Genomic DNA, 19,306 nt, shown 5'->3' with positions numbered 1-19,306 from the left:
TCCTACCTTCACCACCTTGGGGTGGCCCGTCAGTAATTCCAGGACCCGGTTGCACAGGGCAGGGTTCAGACCCAGGGCCTCAAGCTTAATGATGAGCTTGGAGGGTACTATGGTGTTGAATGCTGAGCTATTGTTAATAAACAGCATTCTTACATAGGTATTCCTCTTGTCCAAATGGGATAGGGCAGTGTGCAGTGCGATGGCGATTGCATCGTCTGTGGATCTATTGGGGCGGTAAGCAAATTGAAGTGGGTCTAGGGTGGTAGGTAAGGTAGAGGTGATATGGTCCTTGACTAGTCTCTCAAAGCACTTCATGATGACAGAGGTGAGTGTTACAGGGCAATAGTCATTAAGTTCAGTTACCGTTGCCTTCTTGGGTACAGGAACAATGGTGGCCATCTTGAAGCATGTGGGGACAGCAGACTGAGATAGGGAGAGATTGAATATGCCCGTAAACACACCAGCCAGGACGCTGCTAGGGATGCCGTCTGGGTCGGCAGCCTTGACTTCTCTTTCTCTTTTTGTCTCTCACAGATTCTAGAATAGCACTCCGCTTCCTCCGTGTTGTTGGGGTTTGCCTGTACATTTATGTATGACAGAGGGGTTTGTGTGTTATTGTGATCGAGTGCAGCATTTGTTTGTGTGTCTGCTACCTGTTCTCTGTTTGTTTGCTTGTGTGTAGGAGTGAGTATGCAAGGAACATTTGTTATGTGTGTGAGTTTGTCTCCTCCACCATACAAAGTCTGTCACCTCCAGAAGGCATCACGGTAAGACGGCCTCACGGTAAGAAACGTCAATATTCACTTCTCCTCTACCTTCTCATTACTTTTTCCTTGCTTGTTTTTTTCACTATCCCTTCTGAAAGCCAGCTCATGCCCCTCTCTCGATAACAATGCCCAGTCATTCCATATATACCGGAGTCCCTCTTGTATTATTATGTGCATGCAGCCTATGGCACTTTAGCATTGACACACTTTACTTCAGAGAAAGCATACAGTCAACACTGCAACCTCTCTCTCTCAATTCAATTCAATTCAAGGGCTTTATTGGCATGGGAAACATGTGTTAACATTGCCAAAGCAAGTGAGGTAGATAATATACAGTGCCTTGCGAAAGTATTTGGCCCCCTTGAACTTTGCGACCTTTTGCCACATTTCAGGCTTCAAACATAAAGATATAAAACTGTATTTTTTTGTGAAGAATCAACAACAAGTGGGACACAATCATGAAGTGGAACGACATTTATTGGATATTTCAAACTTTTTTAACAAATCAAAAACTGAAAAATTGGGCGTGCAAAATTATTCAGCCCCTTTACTTTCAGTGCAGCAAACTCTCTCCAGAAGTTCAGTGAGGATCTCTGAATGATCCAATGTTGACCTAAATGACTAATGATGATAAATACAATCCACCTGTGTGTAATCAAGTCTCCGTATAAATGCACCTGCACTGTGATAGTCTCAGAGGTCCGTTAAAAGCGCAGAGAGCATCATGAAGAACAAGGAACACACCAGGCAGGTCCGAGATACTGTTGTGAAGAAGTTTAAAGCCGGATTTGGATACAAAAAGATTTCCCAAGCTTTAAACATCCCAAGGAGCACTGTGCAAGCGATAATATTGAAATGGAAGGAGTATCAGACCACTGCAAATCTACCAAGACCTGGCCGTCCTTCTAAACTTTCAGCTCATACAAGGAGAAGACTGATCAGAGATGCAGCCAAGAGGCCCATGATCACTCTGGATGAACTGCAGAGATCTACAGCTGAGGTGGGAGACTCTGTCCATAGGACAATAATCAGTCGTATATTGCACAAATCTGGCCTTTATGGAAGAGTGGCAAGAAGAAAGACATTTCTTAAAGATATCCATAAAAAGTGTTGTTTAAAGTTTGCCACAAGCCACCTGGGAGACACACCAAACATGTGGAAGAAGGTGCTCTGGTCAGATGAAACCAAAATTGAACTTTTTGGCAACAATGCAAAACGTTATGTTTGGCGTAAAAGCAACACAGCTCATCACTTTGAACACACCATCCCCACTGTCAAACATGGTGGTGGCAGCATCATGGTTTGGGCCTGCTTTTCTTCAGCAGGGACAGGGAAGATGGTTAAAATTGATGGAAAGATGGATGGAGCCAAATACAGGACCATTCTGGAAGAAAACCTGATGGAGTCTGCAAAAGACCTGAGACTGGGGCGGAGATTTGTCTTCCAACAAGACAATGATCCAAAACATAAAGCAAAATCTACAATGGAATGGTTCAAAAATAAACATATCCAGGTGTTAGAATGGTCAAGTCAAAGTCCAGACCTGAATCCAATCGAGAATCTGTGGAAAGAACTGAAAACTGCTGTTCACAAATGCTCTCCATCCAACCTCACTGAGCTCGAGCTGTTTTGCAAGGAGGAATGGGAAAAAATTTCAGTCTCTCGATGTGCAAAACTGATAGAGACATACCCCAAGCGACTTACAGCTGTAATCGCAGCAAAAGGTGGCGCTACAAAGTATTAACTTAAGGGGGCTGAATAATTTTGCACGCCCAATTTTTCAGTTTTTGATTTGTTAAAAAAGTTTGAAATATCCAATAAATGTCGTTCCACTTCATGATTGTGTCCCACTTGATGTTGCTTATTCACAAAAAAATACAGTTTTATATCTTTATGTTTGAAGCCTGAAATGTGGCAAAAGGTCGCAAAGTTCAAGGGGGCTGAATACTTTCGCAAGGCACTGTATAAAGTGAATATATAAAGTGAAATAAACAATACAAATTAACAGTAAACATTGCACATACAGAAGTTTCAAAACAATAAAGACATTACAAATGTCATATTATATATATATATACAGTGTTTTAACAATGTACAAATGGTTAAAGGACACAAGATAAAATAAATAAGCATAAATATGGGTTGTATTTACAATGGTGTGTGTTCTTCACTGGTTGCCCTTTTCTTGTGGCAACAGGTCACAAATCTTGCTGCTCTCTCTCTCTCTCTCTCTCTCTCTCAGGAGTGCACAGATGGTTATGAGTGGGCTGTTCAGAGTCAGCACTGTAAAGGTGGGTGGTTTATTTTTGTTGTAATGTTACAGCGAGTGGTGTGTATGAAAAAGTTCTGTCACTGTGCATATGATCTGATGATGTCACACTGTACTGGCTTTTTCACTTGTCTTCTGTCTCATTTATTTTTCCAATATCAATGTGTGAGACCAGAAGGCTGCCGGTGGGAGATGAAGTGTTTTAACCACTATAGTGGCTACCTGTGTCTCCCACGCTCTGCCTCTGTCATCACCGCCCCTGAACCCTCCAGCCGGTGAGTGGCCACCCTGCCTGTGGAGTCCTTTGAGGCCTTGAGATTGAGTCATCTGTGGATCTGTTGGGGCGGTATGCAAATTGGAGTGGGTCCAGGCTGTCTGAGATGATGGTGTTGATGTGAGCTATGATCATCCTTTCAAAGCATTTCATGGCAACAGATGTGTGTACTACGGGCCGATAGTAATTTAGACAGGTTACCTTGGCGTTCTTGGGCATATGTACTATGGTGGTCTGCTTGAAACATGTAGGTATTACAGACTGGGTCAGGGAGAGGTTGAAAATGTCATTGAAGACTGTCTGTCTGTCCCTGCAGCCTTGTGAATGTTAACCTGTTTAAAGTTATTACTCACATCAGCTACAGAGATCATGATCACACAGTCGCCTGGAACAGCTGGTGCTCTCACGCATGGTTCAGTGTTGCTTGCTTTGAAGCAAGTATAGATGGCATTTAGCTCATCTAGAAAGCTTGCGTCACTGGGCAGCTCGCAGCTGGGTTTCCCTTTGTAATTTGTGATAGTTTGCAAGCCCTGCCATATCCGACGAGCGTCAGAGCCAGGATAGTAGTCCTGTATTGACGGTTTGCCTGTTGGATGGTTTCACGGAGGGTGTAGCAGGATTTCTTATAAGCATGGGTTAGTGTCATGCTTCTTGTAAGTGGCAGCTCTTTAACTCAGTGTGGATGATCCCTGTAATCCATGGCTTCTGGTTGGAATATGGACATACGGTCACTGTGGGGACGATGTCATCGATGTACTTATTATTGAAACCGGGGACTGATGTGGTAAACTCCTCAATGCCACCGGATGAGTCCCGGAACCTATTCCAGTCTGTACGAGCAAAACAGTCCTGTTGCTTAGAGTCTGCATCATCTGACCACCTCAGTATTGAGCGCGTCACTGTTACTGTTTGAGTTTTTCCATGTAAGCAGGAATCGGAAGGATAGAGTTATGGTTAGATTTGCCAAATAGAGGGTGAGGGAGAACTTTGAATGCGTCTGTGTGTGCAGTAAACACGATCTATAGTTTTTTTCAGCCTCTAGTTGCACAGGTGACATGCCAGTATAAATGTGAATATCTAGATTGTCTAGATGTCTGCATGTTACACAAAAATATCTATCAAGGCCTAACATCTAATACTGCCTACTACAGTAGTAGGGGAACAAATATGACTGCTTTTGAAGACAGAATACTGAGTTAAAATGATTCAGTCCTGCACATACATATACTACCACTACACCTCCCACTATCCTTTCACAGGAAACGAACAACATCAGTGTGATGATGGTCCAGGCCCATGCTGTGACCGGCCCCGAAGAGTACAACCTGGAGCCGGTGTGTGTCAACCCCCTCATGATCTATCAGACCAGCTCTGCCCTACGACTGTCTGTCTTTGTAAAACCATCTGAGGAGACAGATGGAGCAAAGAGAAGGAAACGGAACTAGAGAGTGGGAGACAGATGTGAGATGAGAATAACTGTTAAGGGCATGAGATGGGAACATTTCTCAGACACATTACTACTATACATGCATCTTAAAGAAATCTGCCTGGGGCAAAGCAAGTTGTAAAACCATTCTTCCATAATTCTGTGAGTCACCACAAACACACATGCTCATGCACACGCATGCAGACCAGTGGTGGCTGGTGACGCTTTAAATCGGAGGACGGGCTCATTTGTAATGGCTGGAATGGAATAAATGGAACATATCAAACACGTTTTAATACTGAACGGTTTATTCCGTGCCAGACATTACTATATGTTGTCCTCGTTCGCCAGCCTCCTCTGACACACGCACGCATGGTACACTGGCACACACTGGAATTTAGCCTCTGCAGTGTGCATCATATTTTCAATAGTTTCTTGCTGCACAAAAGACTAGCCAAGAGGGTCCATTATCTTGTTACCAAGGCAACTGATAAAAACATCCATTCAAAGCTACCTTTTCAACCCATGTCACACTGTTATTTTTCTCTCCATCAGGGTCGTTCTCCTGCTCTCCTCTCATCCTAACTGTTCTCCAGATAGTTCACTCTTAACTGTAAAGAATTAACATTGCTTGTTCCTATTCTGTAGTTTTTTTTTTTTTTACAACTTATGGTTGTTTTGTCATGTTACTAAAATTAAAAGAGATGAAACCAACATTTGGATGAATGATATTCCTTTTAGTTGCTGTTCCTCTTCCACCTCTCTGCTCATGCACACGCTTAACCTTTCTCTTACCTCTTCTGCTTAATTAAGGCCCAATAATGGGTTCTCTTGCTGACCATCTTTTCTCTCTTTCATTCACTCTGTCACGTTGGCTTATTTCCTTTTCAGTACAAACGCAGGTAAATGCACTCTTTCAAATCAATTGACACTGCTAATTACACTACAGTATGTGCAGTTAACATAGATTAGCATCTTACTTTAAATTGCCAAATGACCCTAACAACAGGTTTAAACGTCACCCTAGCTATTTATTTAAACATATTTTAAATGAATAGCCTACAGCCTAACTTAAAAGTTGGTAACAATTGGTTTAGTCAACAAAGTCTCCTTGTTATTTCAACTTTATCAATGTAATTATGTTGCATCGATGTGGCTAGTTGGTTGAATTTGCATGAGGTCATCAACATGCACAGGCGTTTGTCTCATTTGAATCAAGATGTCAACCAAAAATGAACAATCGGGTTCAAATGAACAATTCAGTCACAAATCAACCAAATGGTTGATCTGACGTCTTGGTGAGTCATGTAACTGTGTAAGGGTTCAAATGAATCTAAAAGTGGTTGACATTATAGCCCTGTTCATACCTGGTTCTAACATGCAGCCTTTTTCTTGATCTTATCCACATTCTGATAGTGCCCACATTTTTGGACAAATGTAGACGATTAAAAGATGCATCGTGATCTGATTGTGATCAGATCTTATAAGTGTAAACAGACAAGATCAGGTCAAGATCAGGACGATGGACACATGTTAACGGAAAGTATAAACAGGATTTATGTGACTCCTCCACTGTAGAATTGACTCTTACCTAAGACATGAATCACAGTTATCTGTAACCTAAAAAAAATATTTGGAGAAATGTATGTTATTGTCGTGTCATCATGTTCATGTTCAAAAGGTTGACATTTTGTAAATGTTCCACCTTAGAATCGACCCTTACCTAAGACATAATTCACAGTTCTCATCTGTTACCTAAATAATTATTTTGACAAATGGATGTTTTTCTCGCTTGATCAGGCTATTTTTCACACAAACAGGGTTTTTTTTCAGCTTTGCCCCACACACACACATGGCCATTGGACTGAAATAGCAGTATGTCGCCACATAAATGTACATTTAACTGATAGCCTTATCCAGTGACAAGGGTTAAGTGCCTTGCTCAAGGGCAAAAATAGATTTTTCACTTAGTCTGCTTTGGGACCTTTTAGTTACTTGCCCAACACTCTTAAATTTTTTTATTTTATTTTATTTTTTTATTTCACCTTTATTTAACCAGGTAGGCTAGTTGAGAACAAGTTCTCATTTGCAACTGCGACCTGGCCAAGATAAGGCATAGCAGTGTGAACAGACAACACAGAGTTACACATGGAGTAAACAATTAACAAGTCAATAACACAGTAGAAAAAAGGGGAGTCTATATATACATTGTGTGCAAAAGGCATGAGAAGGTAGGCAAATAATTACAATTATGCAGATTAACACTGGAGTGATAAATGATCAGATGGTTATGTACAGGTAGAGATATTGGTGTGCAAAAGAGCAGAAAAATAAATAAATAAAAACAGTATGGGGATGAGGTAGGTGAAAATGGGTGGGCTATTTACCAATAGACTATGTACAGCTGCAGCGATCGGTTAGCTGCTCAGATAGCAGATGTTTGAAGTTGATGAGGGAGATAAAAGTCTCCAACTTCAGCGATTTTTGCAATTCGTTCCAGTCACAGGCAGCAGAGAACTTGAACGAAAGGCGGCCAAATGAGGTGTTGGCTTTAGGGATGATCAGTGAGATACACCTGCTGGAGCGCGTGCTACGGATGGGTGTTGCCATCGTAACCAGTGAACTGAGATAAGGCGGAGCTTTACCTAGCATGGACTTGTAGATGACCTGGAGCCAGTGGGTCTGGCGACGAATATGTAGCGAGGGCCAGCCGACTAGAGCATACAAGTCGCAGTGGTGGGTGGTATAAGGTGCTTTAGTGACAAAACGGATGGCACTGTGATAAACTGCATCCAGTTTGCTGAGTAGAGTGTTGGAAGCAATTTTGTAGATGACATCGCCGAAGTCGAGGATCGGTAGGATAGTCAGTTTTACTAGGGTAAGTTTGGCGGCGTGAGTGAAGGAGGCTTTGTTGCGGAATAGAAAGCCGACTCTTGATTTGATTTTCGATTGGAGATGTTTGATATGGGTCTGGAAGGAGAGTTTAGAGTCTAGCCAGACACCTAGGTACTTATAGATGTCCACATATTCAAGGTCGGAACCATCCAGGGTGGTGATGCTGGTCAGGCATGCGGGTGCAGGCAGCGAACGGTTGAAAAGCATGCATTTGGTTTTACTAGCGTTTAAGAGCAGTTGGAGGCCACGGAAGGAGTGCTGTATGGCATTGAAGCTCGTTTGGAGGTTAGATAGCACAGTGTCCAAGGAAGGGCCGGAAGTATATAGAATGGTGTCGTCTGCGTAGAGGTGGATCAGGGAATCGCCCGCAGCATGAGAAACATCATTGATATATACAGAGAAAAGAGTCGGCCCGAGAATTGAACCCTGTGGCACCCCCATAGAGACTGCCAGAGGACCGGACAGCATGCCCTCCGATTTGACACACTGAACTCAGTCCGCAAAGTAATTTAGGCTACCTGCCGCCCACATAGTGGCACAAACATAGAAAGCTAAATCTGATTCCCTTGAGTAAAAAAAGGAATAGTTTGAGTATTTCAGAAGAAATCCTAGTTCACTCAAACCTTACGTAAGAATGCGCAGCAAAAATTGTGTTTTTGTGTTTCAAGTTTCATTCGTTGTGTGTATAGGATACATATGGCATACACCGTCCAACCAAAATGGTTACTTGCAGGTTCTTTCTCGACAATGCAACAACAATAAGAAATTATAAAAGATAAGAATATGAGAATGCGCATGTGAGATAATGTGTGAGTATGTTTTGGTATGTTTGCGCCAGAGTGTTGGGCATTCCTCTGTGGCATCGCCAGTGTAGGAGCTGAGAGACAGGGAGTCCAGGCACAGACGGTATGTAGGTGGGCAGGAGAAGCAGATGGGTGTGGGTGGTGAGTAGTACAGGGGGTCATGTTGTCAGGGCACACCTGGGATTGGTAGGATTTCATCACAGGGTGCCATGCCATGGGTGACAGGGGTCACACAGCAGACTCAGTCTGAGGTAGAGGGAGAGTCAATGTACATTAAGATTTAGTCTGAACATGAATTAGCCTACCAGAAAGCACTTAAAAAGGTTATTATTAATCTTGTTGACCCTGAACAATGACTCATTTGTATATGGAGCATAATAATAACAACAACATATTTACAATAAATGGCTAAATCCTCACAACATATTCCAGTGATATACTGTAGATTCACCGCCAATGTATTTTATTAACATATGCGACGTGAAATCGTTTCTAGGCTTATTTATTCCTGTGAATAAATATATGTTTTATATTCCCTGTCCAGAGAGGAGGAAATTGAGCTGGGTCAGGTGGAGAGTAATTTTCTCTCCACCTCTCATGAGTCCCTTCTAATCATCATTCCATTAAGAGAAGGGCTTTGACATAACTTAACAAATGCATGAAAGCAAATATGAATAATCTTTGTAAAAATGTAAAAAGTGTAGGACATTGTGTACAAGTGAAAAACTGATTGTATGTTTATTTTCATTTAGCTTGTACATAAAACATGTAATATCATTAGAGAAAATGTAATCACATTATGACTAGAGACAAATGTGCCATCTTTACCTGACAAAACTCTACAGAGGAGTTTTATATCATTCCTCTATACTGGAAAGATCACACTGTGCTCTTCCTAAACTGATCTTATGACGAAGAGATGACAGTGGTCCATGTAATCATATCGCTCTACATTAAATTGCGTTCGATTTTCAAAAATCGCATTTTACATCTCTGACAACATACTTTATCTGTGATCCGCCTCTAAATAATAAAGTCTGGTTATCACCTAACGGCTTAAATGGTGTCTGAGAATAATTAATTTCCTTACATCTCTATTTGTGGACCAATGTGGTTACTAAGTAACCACAGTGTTGTTGCCATGGGCACATAGATGGAGACAAGCAAGTGACAAGTACCATGTGCTTGATGAATGAATTAATACAGAAAGAGATGGAAATAAATGCTGAGTTAAAGAAATAAAAACTTGCCAAAACATCTACAGATGCAATAACATGTGGAAATGTCTATATACAAAATAGCAAAAAAAATAGCAATTCAAGAGTTGGGTGAATCAAAAAGCCCCTCAGTGAGTAATATCTGTACCATATCTCAACACCAGTGTGGTTTCAACAGATGGCCACACCAACCACGATAAAAACATCAACTTCCACAGGGAACTCAGGGTGTCAAACAGTGGTTCCTTCTGTGTCCCATATGGGCCCGGACCTAACGGAAGCCAAGAAAATCTCAATCTAATTGTTCATGTTTTTATCATTTCAGGAGAATCCAGTCGGTCAGAGGCACAGTACATGACTCAACACAGTACATGACTCAACACAGTACATGACTCAACACAGTACAGTACACTTCGGTGTTGAGTCGGCCGTGTTGTACATCAGTAAAGAAAAAGTGTGTGTGGCTGTAGTCTTATTGGTGGTTGTAGTTAAACAGTATACTGCATTTCTAAACAGAGCATACTGTTTGACTTCAACACCTGATATATATTATCTTCACTCGAACGTGCTGTAACTCCCAACTCGATGAACAAATATCATCTTGACCCTTTGCAATTTAGCTGTGAGGGAGCTAAACAAATCGAGTATCATTACAATCAAATCATTCTATTCAAATCCCTTTTCTAAAAATAAACTGAACAACCAAGGCAAGAATAAAGCAAGGAACATGTACAAGGCTGAAATCTGGCCAGAGAGAGAAGGGAGGAGTGTGTAGGCGTTTGCTTAGTTCACCGGGTAACAACAATGTGCTTTTGTCAACACTCACTCACCCACAGTACACATACAGTACACATACAGTACACATACAGTGCACGCATGCTGTTAGGTTAAGTACATGCAGAAAAACATGCTGAAACATACAGATGGATGCTTTCTATGACACCTGATAGAGCGAGAGAGGGTGAGAGAGAGAGAGAGACAGAGAGCATTCGGTCCTCAATGCTAATCAAACCCTCCCCATCTCCTTTCAAATTATATTCATACTTATGGTTGCTCAACCACCTCTCCACCCCACCATCAGCCTATATAAAGAATATCCTCGTTCATGGACTTTATTATCACGACACAACTAGTCAACATAGGGTTACTGTCTAACAGCCGTCTGCCCCTGGGGAGAGCAACCGGATAATAAAAACGGACAGAGGCTAATTACAATTAATTGACAATGCAAACGCAGCTATTAAACTAGTCATTCTCATTTTAACAATTCAGATGTCAAGTTATAACGTTCTAATGAAGATGAAGTGAAGAGGCAGAACAACACCCCGTCTCTACAAACCTTCCAAACTCTGAACAGACACCTGTTTCAGACAGGCACGCGACAATGTTTCGGTCCACAAAAGGAGCATCGAAGGCTCGGAGGGACCAAATCAACGCAGAGATTCGGAACCTACAGGAACTGTTGCCCATCTCCGATACTGACAAAGCTCGACTCTCCTACCTACACATCATGTCACTTGCCTGCATGTACACCAGAAAGTCTGTATTCTTTCAAGGTAGGTTAAACCTTTTTGTTCTTTGAAATATGTTCACATTAAGTGTGATTAGGCTAATAGGGAAAGCATGCTTTTGCTCTTGTGGTTTTTGTCACCAGGTGCACTTCAGTTTAACGTGAATGGTCGACAACTACTGCCGCACATCATGCACTGTAAATCAGAAGTTGATCTATTAATTTATTATTTGGCTATAGTTCGATTTTTTACATAATGGCCTTACAAGTATTTTGCTGTCCGAGGTGTTGAAAATGTTTGGCGCTGTCCGTTGTAGTCTTGTTGCTGTGAGTAAAGAGTGCGTGTGACTCCAACCAGTTTGAGGCATAACATTTTAGTATGAACACGATCCCAAGTGAATAAAATGCAAATACTAGAATGTCTTATGTGCTTCTTTGTGTTAGTGACGATATTCACAACTAACGTTAGACCTCTTCTTTTCGCTGCCAAAACCAGACGCTCTTCAAGACGAGACCATGGACTTCATGTCTTTTCACGAGCTCTCTGGGCTGATGCACGAATTGTCAGGTTTCATGCTACTCCTAACAAGCGACGGAAAACTTCTGTATCTATCAGACAACGTCGTAGACCACCTCGGGCATTGTATGGTGAGTAGCCTAAGCTACAAACTGGTGGCTGTTGTTACTTTGACAAACCATACACTGAAAGTATTTGTACATAGGCCTATGAAAGTCCCATTCAATATCACTCAACTTGTTTTTCTCATTCAGGTGGACCTGGTTGCCCAGAGTGACAGTGTGTATGATATCATCAATCCTATGGACCACTACATCATGAGGAGCAACATTGCAGGTCTACCAATGACCACTACTGATACAGGTAGACATACCATTATTACTCAAATGTTTACCCATTCTTATAATTACAACAGATCACATCAATCTACATCAATTTACACCTCTATTTTATCCTCCTCTAGACAGGTTATTTCGATGTCGCTTCAATACCACAAAGTTCATCCGGCGGCAAGGTGCAGGGAACAAGTTGATGCTGGTCAGAGCTCGCTGCCTCACCCCACCTTGCCCTGTCTCTAATTACTGGAACTCCAACCCAGTATGGGTGTGTTTCTGTACCCCTCTGAAGACAAAAACGTCTAACCTCACAATCGCCAAGAGTGCCCCCTTCACCCCACCCCCTGAGCACGCCTTCCTGCTTGCTTGTTTCCACTCTCAACACAACAGGGACATGAGGCTTTGGGACGCGCAGGACAGGTAAGAATTAGCCTGGTTCATTCTAACACTTTGAATTGTGTATAGGCATGAGAACATGGGGTATGTTATCAACTCTGTCATCCCATTTCCCTCCAGTGTGAGTGTGTACCTGGGCTATGATGTGGAATCTCTACGCTCTCGCTCCTGGTACAGCCTGGTTCATCCCAGGGACCTCTCCCATGCCTCTGAACAGCACCATATCATATGTGAGTACAGCCACAATAACACAACTACCCAACCAGACTATTGCACCACAGCCACTTAACATACACGCCAACACAACCAATAATACAAACCACAGGAGGTCGTGGCACCTTAATTGCGGAGGACGGGCTCGTGGTAATGGCTGGAGCGTAATCAGTGGAATGGTATCAAATACATCAAACATATGGTTTCCCTGTGTTTGATGCCGTTCCATCCGCTCCGTTCCGGACATTATCAATAGCAGTCCTCCGCTCAGCAGCCTCCACTGGTACACACACATGAGGAAGACAGACAAGTAAGCAGATGTGAACATGGGAATGTTTCTGTCTCTGCAGTAAATGAAGGAGGGGAGCGGCAGGTGGAGATGGTGTTGCAGGTGGAAACAGCAGACCACTCCTGGGTCTGGCTCTATATGGTCCTCCAGCTGAACAATGGAGAACACCCCATCAGCTGCCACAACTACATCATCAGGTACCACAGCTACACTTGTCATATGCCATTTGTGTACTCTCCAACCTTTAACAATAGATGCAATACAATAGATACAATACAATACTATATATACTATACAATATATACCATACAATAGATACAATACAATACTATATATATTATACAATATATACCATACAATACAATACAATATATACCATACAATAGATATAATACAATATATACAATATCTGTGAGATCCAAATAATGATAGTCTCTTTTCCTCTTTCTCTCAGTGAGTCAGAGGCGTGGTCAATACGCCAGCAGCTGTGTTTGGAGCAGAACCAGTTCCCTGGGTATTTGGGTTCTGGCCAGAGCCTGTCTAGTCCAGACCAGGTCTTCAGCGGCAGTGGCCTGTCTGCACATTCGTTAGACTTCAGCCATGCCACGTCTGGTGTGAGCGCTTGTGAGGAGCCCATGCAGCCATTTGGTTCTGGTCCTCGGTCCAGCCTGTCATCTCTGGATGAGGAGAACTTCCCGCAGACACATGGAGGACAACACCAGTGGAAACCAAAGTCCAGCCATCTCTCTGTTGGGCCAACCACTGTGTACCCTCCTGCCTCACTGACCTATCCTGAGTCTGATATTCTGTCTCAGAGAATAACCTCTCAATCTCCAATAACCAATATTTCAGACCCTCTCCCCTCCTCCCTCACCGAGCCCCTTGCCCCTCTTACTATGCCCCACCCTCAACAGATTGGGGAGCTTGCATGCGCTCCCCCGTATACCCCTCATCTTGAAAGTGGCAGTTTTCCTTTTGGGGAGCAACTGCAACTCAGTTTAGTTCACATCAATGCAGCTGTGTCATGCCCAATGGCCCATGAAATTATTACCTCAGCACTCAGAACACCAGCCTTCTCCCAGGCCTTCTCCTCTGATCATCCTGAGCTGTTTTTCCCAGCAGAGCCTCATAGAAAGCTGCCCCCCACCACTGATAGTTTTGGGGGAGATGAATGCTCCATCATGAGCCTGCCACAGATTATGGGGCCTTTGTATGTGGATGTTTCCCACAAGCCCTTCTGTGGCCCTTTGAATGAGCTCCTCCTTACCCCAGCGGCATCACCCACACACCCGCCCTGCTCCTTCCTCTCCATAGACAGAGAGCAGGAGAGGGAGAATGAAGAAATGTCTCTCTTGGCTAAATATATTAGCTCTTTAGCTGAGGGATTTTGCTGTGACCCGCTTCTACCCGGAGTGACCCCATCCACCTTGACTTCACCCAGCCTTCAGGCCACATCCCAGAGTTTCTCTCCTCCTTGCGGAGGTGAGTGCCAGCCCTGGAGGGGGCTAGACCCGCCCCGTAGCCGAGAGGATATCTCTCTGTATGAGGAGAGTATGTTACTTGAGAGCCTAATTGAGGCGCTCTCATCGTTCCCTTTGTCCCGCTCTTCATGCTCCTCTTCTCCCTCTTCCTCCTCTTTGAACTCCTCCCCCCCTTGCTCACCACTCACTCCAGTGAGCAGGTGTAACCCCAGCCTCATCGAGGGTGAGTCTTCAATCGGTGTCAACCATTTCTGTAGCGTCCAGTCAACGCAGTGTAACTGCTTGGCAGTGGGTGGAGCTTTGATGGTCATCAGGGTGATGGATATGGAGGTGTCAGAGGAGCCTCCATCTTCACTACCATCATCAGCCATCGTTCTCACAGCCTTCCAGGAGGGTGCCTCTGCCTTGGTCCATCCGGCCCCCACCATTGGTTTGCCCAATGCCCAGTCCTTTCTGGAGGAACTGGGTGACATGGGACCTCTGTTTGAGGCAGATGCCTCTTTCACCCCGTCTTGGGGTAACAACCTGAGTTGTATCAACTCCCACTCAACCATGCATTCACAAAGTTTTCACCAAGGTAAGGGGCCATATGTGTCATGCTCATATGTTAATATAAGATAGCAGGCTATATTACTGGCACATACATTTGTTTTCATTGTCTCATCAGATATTTAAATGTTACAGTATAAGATGCATGAGACTACTAAGAATTCAGTGTGAATAATACTGGTTGCTGAACTAAATTAACTAACGCTTCTCTGTTGTTTTCTTTCATTTCAGATGGAAGCCTGCGTGACCCTGCGTTTTAAAATAAGTCTGTGACTTACTTTATTCAGTATGGCATATTGTCATATTTTAAGATGCAGCTTTTCCTGTAAAAGCTGAATGTGCAAAATGTATAAAAAAAAATCTTCAGAAAGGTGAAAATGTAAATTCTCCTATCCATATTTCGGATACTTAAAATCCAATATTGTATAATAAGGTTTTCTGCTGATTCAGTTGTACATGCATTACTTTGAATTGATTTTATTGTTAAGTAACCTCATGAGAGGTCATTTAAAGTGCCATATTTAAATTCACTCATGGTGAGGAAGAAGGCATATTTGAGCACACAAGATCACATCGCACAAATGTATCATACCACAACAATTTTGTTTGGTTTTATCTATAAAGATGCAGTGCTTGTTTATACACTGATTTACATGTTGGTTGACTAGGGTCTTATTTTGTTGAAAGGATGCATTTAGGTTTGAAAATCATGATGGGTTGTCTTTCAGCATATGTGCTCTTCGCATACTGTGTTTGTCTGATCTATTTAATATATATTTTTTATATGACTAAAAGTGGAGTGAAAAGTGTGTATTACCAGTGTACTGATAATATATGCTGTACATTCATATATTGTACATTTTCTGATAAAATAAATAAATCAGAAACTGATATCTAGTACATTAGCTAGTATATTTAATATAAGTGATGGACATTATGTGTTGTTTATAGTTGCCAATGCATTTGGATACCAAGCAAATTAAAATCTCTATTTTTTTAAAGTCTTTGTGTCTTACTGAGGAATTAGACACTGTATTTCTGTAAATAGCCCATCTGACAGACTTTCCTCTCTCCACCATCAGCATGGTGACAATCAGCATCCCATACTGTGCAACAGGCTTGAATGTGCATGCATTTCACACACACACACACACAGGCAGACATAAATCAGTATGCTACCATGAACAGCCACACAAGCATAGGTGATTAGATGATGTTGAAATGTTGAAGTTTAAATGTTGCTGGTAGAGTGGAGACAGTGCCTGTTATCTTTGCGGCTTGCGGTAACTCTCTGTGGTTCTGAATCAATACTGGTTTAGTAGTCTGAAAATGTAAACATTAACTTGCTTGACTATGTTGTAGGTCATATAACTGTTTGTTACATGCAATGTTTTGTGGACTTCACCGGACAGATGTTGCTCTCTGGTTTTGTGATGAAACAAAGCTGTGGTTGAATCTATTCTGCCACTGTGTATTCTTATTGTCTCAGCCTTAGGCTTATATATCACGGTGTCAAGGCATATGAGCTAACAGGATATAGAGCAAAATACAATTATCACAACACATATACACTGACCAAAAGTACGTGGAAACCTGCTTGTCGAACATCTCATTCCAAAATCGTGGCCATTAACATGGAGAAGGGGCCCCCATTCCTGTTATAACAACTTCCACTCTTCTGGGAAGGCAGATGCACCCTTTAATATATTAACTAGAATGATATTAAATTAACCTCATTCTCAAATACCATCCACCCTCCTGGCCCTTTGCACCCACTTGGCGCTGCTGAGTTCTATGAAAGAGGTTCATACTTCTAATGCTCTCTCATTCTATCCTTCCTGCCCTTCCATTCTTGTGAAAATTGAAGAGGGATGAAAATAGACTGAACCTAAATTAGAGAAAAACAGGAGAGCGATAAAAGGATAGGAAGACATACAAGAAGGACGGACTTGCATTTTTTTCCCTCCCACCCTCTCACTTGTTATCTCTCTACCTCTCCCTTCCCTCCCACTCATCCATTCAAGCCATTCACTTTTTCCTTTCATCTTCCCTCTTTCACACATCTGTGTTCTCTTGTTCATTCAGTCGTACCTCACTCATGAAAACCATCTCCTTATGAGTCATTTACCTCATACTCATCTATCCCCCTGTTCTCTTCTCTCTCGCTTTGCATCCGCTTGCTACTTCATCTGCTCTACACAGAACCACATACATAGACATTCACACACAAACAACGCCTCCCCTCTCTTTCTCGTAGATGGATGTGAAGAAATTATATCCACCTGGCAAAAAAACGTATACAATAGGCTACCTGTGGTGGTTCTCAACTGTTAGATTATTTTCTTCCTGTCAATTATAAACATGGACAAAGAATTATATCAAATATAAGGAACTAGTGAGATGCCTGATCTGTCATCTTTGGTTTACCCTCCAGCTCCAGCACACCCCTATTTCAGGGATTCTAAAATATAGGATACCTTGGGGCTTGTTTAGAAAATGTTCGACATCAGATCCAAAATCATAGTCTTATCCTCTGGCCAACTCATGTGCATGGTGTTTTTTTTGTTTTTTTTGTGTGTAACCGGCCAGTAGGTGACAGTAGTGCTCTTACAAAAATCTGCAACGGAAGCCGTCGCACTCAATACGGAAGAAAATGTAAAATACTTCCTGCGGTCATACGCGTGAGAGCAGTTACGCTTTCTTATTTTCCCTATTAAAAGTTGTTATATATATTTTAAAGACACACGTCGGTGGTTTGACCTTGGACAGGAACTGAAAATAAACAAGTACGATTTGAAAATACTGTAGAGCATGGCTTTGGACTAAATGGTAGGGTTAGCTGCAAGGTTAACAATGTGACACAGACAGGTTCCCCTCAATCCTATATATGCCTATTTTGCAGGGATGGCGTCATTGGGGAGTCTGAGACCAATGTTGACATCACTAATGCAAGGTAACTTCATCATGCCTGCCTATTTTGCACACGCACTGAAAAATGTATGCACGCACGACTAAGTTGCTTTGGATATATGCGTCAGTTTAATGGCACATAATACAATATAGTCATATTACACACGTTTGTTTTACTATCGTGGGGACCAGACGATTGATTCCCGTTCAAATTCATATTTCCTTAACCTCAAACTCTAAACCCTAAAATAACGTTTTTTTTCTTGTGGGGACTGGTGAAATGCCCACACTTGTCTGAATCTGTCTTGTTTTACTATCCTTGTGAGGACTTCTGGTCCCCACAAGGATAGTGAAACCAAAAAGACACGCAAGCACAGAGGCTTGACATCCATGCTCTTGACTTCAGACCTACAGAGGTAGGGAATCTTACCTTGTGAGGGCCAGTGTGTGGAAGCACAGCTGATTAGGCTAAAAAGTATTTTTTATTGAGGACCAGATTATAAACTTCTAAATTGAATTGTACTGCTTTGGCTGCAGCAAAATTATGCACACTCACTGCTCCTTTGCAATGAAGATTGACTATCCCTACTTCAGAATATCCTCAGCATCTTGTTTAGGCCCACACGAGCTGTTATGTTTACAGTTTACTCTCAACATTAGAAGTTGGAGCAGATCTCTTACTCACTCATTGTACCCTACTAGTGTCTCAGTCTGTCTCCCAATGGTCCGGACCTGTCCTCTCCAGAACTATGGCTACTCTGAATCAGATGCATCGCCGGGGGAAGCCGCCCCCCCCTCCCCCGAGCGTCAGTGCCATGTTCGGCCGCCCCCAGCTGAAGGCAGTGATCCTGAAGACAATGATCCGGAAACCCAAGAAGCCAAACTCGGCCAACCGTAAATGTGCCAGAGTCCGCCTGAGTAACGGCAAGGAGGCAGTGGTCTTCATCCCCGGGGAGGGACACAACCTCCAAGAGCACAATGTAGTGCTGGTGCAGGGGGGCAGGACACAGGACCTGCCAGGTGTCAAGCTGACTGTGGTCAGGGGAAAATATGACTGCGCTCATGTTGTGAAGAAGAAAAATAACTGAGAGGGATAGGGAATGTTTTTTGTTGTATATGTGTAATAAATGTCTTAGTTCAAACTTGGCTTGGACCCAGTGATTGATCTCTTGTGATTTATCCCATGTTTCATTAATTCCCTATTCACTTTTGCCTAGTTAAATAAAGGTTAAATAAATAATAAATTGCAGACTTCAGCAATAGACCCCTATGCTATATCCAGAGATGAGCACATTGAGCAGAATCACTGAGCAAATTTTTTTAACCTTTATTTAACTAGATGGTCTACCCCCTGGCCAGACCAACCCCTAACCCGGATGACGCTGGGTCGATTTATGAAATAAATACCTGCAGTTTTAACAGTTTAGATTCATAGCATATGTCAGACTTTTATTT

The 19,306-nt window shown here is 42.5% G+C and overlaps 2 protein-coding genes across 2 annotated transcripts; both read left to right on the top strand.

The window, feature by feature from the left end:
• The first annotated feature begins 11,035 nt into the window (after positions 1-11,035).
• LOC139419568 (neuronal PAS domain-containing protein 4A-like) lies at positions 11,036-15,201 on the top strand. Its single transcript, XM_071169541.1, has 8 exons — positions 11,036-11,207; positions 11,658-11,809; positions 11,933-12,041; positions 12,142-12,433; positions 12,530-12,639; positions 12,973-13,108; positions 13,366-14,969; positions 15,173-15,201. Exons 1-8 carry the CDS (start codon positions 11,036-11,038, stop codon positions 15,199-15,201), a joined length of 2,604 nt encoding a protein of 867 aa, XP_071025642.1.
• Positions 15,202-17,598: 2,397 nt separating this feature from the next.
• LOC139419567 (small ribosomal subunit protein uS12m-like) lies at positions 17,599-18,993 on the top strand. Its single transcript, XM_071169540.1, has 3 exons — positions 17,599-17,727; positions 17,844-17,894; positions 18,554-18,993. The coding sequence occupies exons 2-3, from the start codon at positions 17,846-17,848 to the stop codon at positions 18,937-18,939; spliced, it is 435 nt and encodes a 144-aa protein (XP_071025641.1). The 5' UTR covers positions 17,599-17,727; positions 17,844-17,845; the 3' UTR covers positions 18,940-18,993.
• Positions 18,994-19,306: the final 313 nt, after the last annotated feature.

This window comes from Oncorhynchus clarkii, chromosome 10 (assembly GCF_045791955.1).
Source record: "Oncorhynchus clarkii lewisi isolate Uvic-CL-2024 chromosome 10, UVic_Ocla_1.0, whole genome shotgun sequence".
In the NCBI taxonomy this organism is placed as follows: domain Eukaryota; kingdom Metazoa; phylum Chordata; class Actinopteri; order Salmoniformes; family Salmonidae; genus Oncorhynchus; species Oncorhynchus clarkii.
Note: the sequence above shows the minus strand (reverse complement) of the source record. Positions and strands in the feature narration are given on the sequence as shown.

Bases quoted from the DNA above. Each gene is read 5' to 3' on its own strand.
- LOC139419568 (XM_071169541.1), top strand. From the start codon at position 11,036: ATGTTTCGGTCCACAAAAGGAGCATCGAAGGCTCGGAGGGACCAAATC. The intron at 11,208-11,657 runs GTAGGTTAAACC...TGCCAAAACCAG, and splicing joins AAAGTCTGTATTCTTTCAAG to ACGCTCTTCAAGACGAGACC. The intron at 11,810-11,932 runs GTGAGTAGCCTA...TTTCTCATTCAG, and splicing joins ACCACCTCGGGCATTGTATG to GTGGACCTGGTTGCCCAGAG.
- LOC139419567 (XM_071169540.1), top strand. From the start codon at position 17,846: ATGGCGTCATTGGGGAGTCTGAGACCAATGTTGACATCACTAATGCAA. The intron at 17,895-18,553 runs GTAACTTCATCA...GTACCCTACTAG, and splicing joins GTTGACATCACTAATGCAAG to TGTCTCAGTCTGTCTCCCAA.